Here is a 4769-nt window from a genome sequence, read left to right as displayed (position 1 = left end):
CTAACCGTCCCCCCGGCCTCTAGTCACATTCCCTCTGGTACATCCCCTCCCATCCCAACCGATTCCGCAACCACAATAATAGCCATCATCAGGGCTCACACGCCCGCCGCCCGCACCAACAACAGCAGCAACATGGCGCTCAGCGATCCAACAACGCTTCAGCCGCAGCCGCCACGGCCGCCGTCTCATCATCAGCCGACTCCCTAGCAACACTACTTCTTGAGGAACACGCGCTGCAAGTCCGCAAGCAGAACATCGCTGCATTTGGATACGCGTGGATCAAACCGGCGGGATGCTCGAAGACGATGCTGGGCGTGCGGGAGGAGGAGGCGGAGAGGGAGGAAGGGGCTGCAGCGGCAGCGGCCGAGGCGGAGGCGGGGATGGATTTTGGGGCAGATGGGGCGGATTTGGTCGGTGGTGGAGGTGAGGAGGAGGGCGAGGATGGGGATACATTTGAAAGAAATTTGGATGATGATATTCCCGATGCTGATGCGGATGGGGAAGGGGAGGATGAAGCGGAGGAGGGGGATGTAGAGGGGCTGGTTGAAGAGGGAGAGGAGGGATTGGAGGAGGGGGATGCCCTGATGGAAAGAGATTTGGATGATGAGGTGCCGGATGGGTTTGGTATCGATGATGAGGAGCATGGGGATGATGAGGATGAGGATGAGGATGAGGATGGAGATGACGAAGACGAAGATGGCGATTATTTCGATAATCAGCCTGACCTCGACGATGATATACCCTCCGCACCTCTCTCCGCCTCGGGATTGAGGGATGAGGAGCACAATATGATGGAACGTGATCTCGATGCCGACATCCCCAGTCTAGCGGAGGATGGCATTGCACAGCAACAACAGTGGGAGCACACTGACACAGACGAGGATGATGAAGACGATGAGGAGGAGGAGGAGGACGCATACGCCACCGCAGATATGGAAGTGGATACCCATGCATCCCCCGCATACCATTTCCATTCAAGCAGTTCCGCCATGCCTGCCTCCTCCATACCGGATCTTCACCCGAACTCTTCCTTTATGCGCCGCGAGACAGAAGCGGAAAGTCAGTTTTTGCGGAGATGGGGTGGAGGCGGAGGTGATAACAGCCCCATTGGCTTTGAATCACCGGAAAACTTACGCAACCAACGGAGGAGGCCAAGGAGACGGTCTGCGATGACTGCATCGTCAGATAGTCTTGATTTGTAGTGGCTGCATGATATTTTTCTGCTCGGTCACCCTGTGTTGGTAATTTCTATATATTATGACTTCAAGACCACCTACCCGTTTATGAAACTTTTCACTGGAAAAGTAAAATGCTGGGGGCTGCCTCTTTATTTTCTTCGGTTTTCGCTTTATTTTGATTAACGTAGCACAGCAAGGAGTTATGGAGCAGCCAGTCTAGATGGCTATACGTCGTTCGTTATCGTAATAAACTAAATCCATGAATTCTTCTAGGCTGGGGAAGAGGGGTGGATACATCATTTTTGTCTGATGGAATGAGTTGTTGATGATGCATATGATGTTAAAGTACCCTTTAAAACCACCGTAATTCTCTTCGCGCTCGTAAATATAGACAAGGGAGTTGTGTCGGAATTGGACCTGGCGGGAGGGTGTGGTGGGAAGGGGATAAGGATATCACAGCTGAAATACATCAGTTTCTCGTATCTATTATCACTAGCATAAACATACATCGCATGGACATACATATATTACTACAACTTTCCCATAAAAAAAAAAGACCAAAAGAACAGGAAATGTAAATTCAATTGCACTTTTTTGTCTATCTGCCCGTCGTCAACCTAGACACAGCTATAGCCAAAGCATTCCATGGATCAGGAGGAAACCAAATAAGAATATAACGATAAGGACAAATCCCACGCCAGTCTAAGAGAAACAATCCAACCCAATACCCCCGCAGCTGATACCTGCCAATCTATGACTGATATTACAAAATACATCAGGTCCAAAAAGGGGACAAATCGCCCCCGCTCTTAACTCCTAGTAATTTTTTTTTTTTTTTTTTTTGGCCCTCCGCTCAAAAAGTAAGAAAGGAAGGAAGAAAATATGTTAAGCAAAGGTTGATATGTGTACATCAAAAAAGTCATATGCGACTGAGTTCGTTATCCTCAAAGTCCTGACTAAGTGGCGAGGAGGGTGCCGTGCCTTAAAAGGAAATATCCAAAATTAATATAATAATTAATTTGAAACATAATGAGAAGAAACAGTGAAACGAAACGGAAAGACACAAAGGACGAGGAAGAGCGAAACACCATTAACTTTAGGTGGTCCCTCGATGTTCGTTCATTCATGAAAATAAATAGCCGGTTTTGTGCGTGTGTGCGAGTGTGTATGGGTGAGTAGTGAAAGAAAAATCGCTTAATCCTTCTTCGTGTTCCTTTTCGTATCTCTTTCACTTCCTAGGTGCCAGCCAAGGAATGGGTTGTGAAGGCATATCCATGGATAAAATCAAAACTGACACGCAGGCGACGATGGTAGATGAATAACGGATGAGCTGGGGAGGAGGCTAGTGAATTAATATAGGTAATTGTCGTTAAAAATTAGTGGATTAGATATCATGATATTCATTGTGTGACGTTGTCGAGAGGAGAGGGAAGTGGTATTTCGTCCGCCAGGTCGAGATTTGAGTCACGGAAGAGAGACAGCAACCCATGGAGAAAATTGGTGCGGACCGGCGAGGCAAGCTGGGGAAGGTCAAGAACTGAGTTTCCCCTTTTTGTTTTCCGCATCAAAGAAAGGGTTATATGATACCCCTGGCATCCCATGGTTTATTCCCTTCCCCCATGTCCTTTATTATCCGTGATCCATGTTTGCATCTGATGTTATCCAGGCGCGGTAACGCCGACGTAAATTCATCGCCTCGCTTTCGGGGAGAATATTTGGCGTGATTCTCTATTGATTTTCCAAATTCAAGACTCCAGATTCAAAAGAGCCACACATAGGTGAAGAGCAGGAACACGGCGCAAAAGAAGCCTAACCAGACTCTCCAGCCAACGCCCGTTCTCTCAGCCATGACAAGCATCCGATTCATGGTTCCACGTAACCTCACTCTGGTACTGTCAAAGGTATCGTTCATTTTCTCGGCAAGGGCCGAGGACTCGCGGATTTCATCACCGATCGCAATGGTTATCTGTTTTTTTGTATATAAAACCATGTTAGGAACTAAATCTAGAGGGACTTTTTTGTACACGGGGAAAGTCACTAGTAAATAGAATGAGGAGTTGCTGCAAACGCATACATCTTTCAACATTTTCACTTTCGCGGACATGCCTTCAAGCTCCACTTCGTTCTGTGACTCGAGTGAGTCAAGCACTGCATCGGAATACTGGCCTCTGGATATACGATCCTGTTAGCACAAGTCACACTGTTCCATTGTATACATTCAACAAACATTCGATTAAAAACCCCATGTCTCGAATGCGACGCTCTGGAAAAAAAGGGGTCCCTTTCCCAAACATACCTCGAGTTAGGTGTTGCCACCCGATAAGACCCTGCCGAAGCACCTCTGTCTGGATTTCCATTCGGCGACCCGGAGAAGCCATATCCGCCAACTTTGCCGGCTGGCGACCTGCTTCCATGCCGAGCCCTCTCGCTGCTACCGCCACCATATGAATCGAAGAGACTCGAGGAAGCTCGAGGATCGCGCTGGTGAAGCGTGGAATGGGTGAACCTGTGAAAACGGGAGATGTTAGGAGGAGAGTGCCCATAGAAAAAGTAATGCCGATAAAATTTGTCTTTCTGTAAGACATACCTCGACGCCATTATTGCGATATCAGCATGGAACGCAAGGGACAGGCATTATTTGTGTTGGGGAAGAGAAACGGGAGAGGGTTGGACTCGACGGCACTAGCGAAGAAGCCTTTGCCAAGACATTATACGGACCTCCAAACTTTACAATGCCAATTCCATTAATAAGTTAACCACTGACGGATTGAATGGTGATTTGATGTAGGTGGATACTACGGCTACCCTAGATCACGTGCTCCCCAATCTTATTTAGTTGTTGCTCAGCTAGCTAGTTTTAATACATAACAACATTCATTCTATGAGGTTATGAGTGCTCTCTATGCAATGAAAAGCTGTAAAATAATGTGCTAATTACATCTCCATGCTTCATTAACACATGCTTAGATGCTTTTATGATAATTTAACTCATGATTAATCTCAGATTAAATTCAACATCTGATTTGATGCAGAAATACATTTTTTCAAGAAAAAAATAAAATGATCAACAAACTTCTGAGAATGAAACATCAAAGTTCAGAGAACTTTTATCAACATTGATGACAAATCATAAAACAATCTCTGATGCCTTTAAATCAGACAACACAATCAATAAATTGAATGAGTAAAACGAATCAAATAAATTGAACAAATTGAATGAAAAATTTGAGAATCTGATTGAAGATATCAATAAGATGTCAAGCAATACAAATGATCAGAGTGCTGACTCTGATTTTGCAAATGAAAAAACTCATATAAGATTAAAAATAAATCAGCTTCAGTATAAAATCAAATGAATGAAAGTAAGTAAAAATGAATCCTTTATCAGTAATGAAAAGCTCAGCACAGATTTGATAAATTATCTTCAATAGAAAAATAAAATATTTACGATAATAAAAATTTTTAATGAATTCAGAGATCAAATAAAATCTATCAAGAAGTTTATTATACTCACTGATTCTGTAAATTACTCAATGTGAAAAGAAAAGATTCTTCTTTCAGTGAAGCAATCTGAAACAGATAACATTCTTA

General features: G+C 44.4%; 2 protein-coding genes across 2 annotated transcripts in view; one reads left to right on the top strand and one right to left on the bottom strand.

The window, feature by feature from the left end:
- Window positions 1-1202, top strand: part of HCAG_01402 (predicted protein) — a gene marked incomplete at both ends in the record, with an annotated part of 1388 nt that extends 186 nt beyond the window's left edge. The window contains one exon of the mRNA XM_001544305.1: window positions 24-1202. Within this exon, the coding sequence (XP_001544355.1) occupies window positions 24-1202 (1179 nt within the window). The remainder of the gene's footprint in view (window positions 1-23) is intronic.
- A 1735-nt stretch (window positions 1203-2937) lies between these two features.
- HCAG_01401 (conserved hypothetical protein) lies at window positions 2938-3776 on the bottom strand (the record flags this gene model as incomplete). The annotated part of the gene is made up of 4 exons (XM_001544304.1): window positions 2938-3144; window positions 3253-3346; window positions 3475-3684; window positions 3766-3776. The coding sequence occupies 4 exons, from the start codon at window positions 3774-3776 to the stop codon at window positions 2938-2940; spliced, it is 522 nt and encodes a 173-aa protein (XP_001544354.1).
- Between the last annotated feature and the right edge of the window lie 993 nt (window positions 3777-4769).

This window comes from Histoplasma capsulatum, genomic scaffold (genome assembly GCF_000149585.1).
Source record: "Histoplasma capsulatum NAm1 scaffold_1 genomic scaffold, whole genome shotgun sequence".
NCBI classification, from domain to species: domain Eukaryota; kingdom Fungi; phylum Ascomycota; class Eurotiomycetes; order Onygenales; family Ajellomycetaceae; genus Histoplasma; species Histoplasma mississippiense.
The sequence above is the reverse complement of the archived record's forward strand: the minus strand, read 5'-3'. Positions and strand labels throughout refer to the sequence as shown.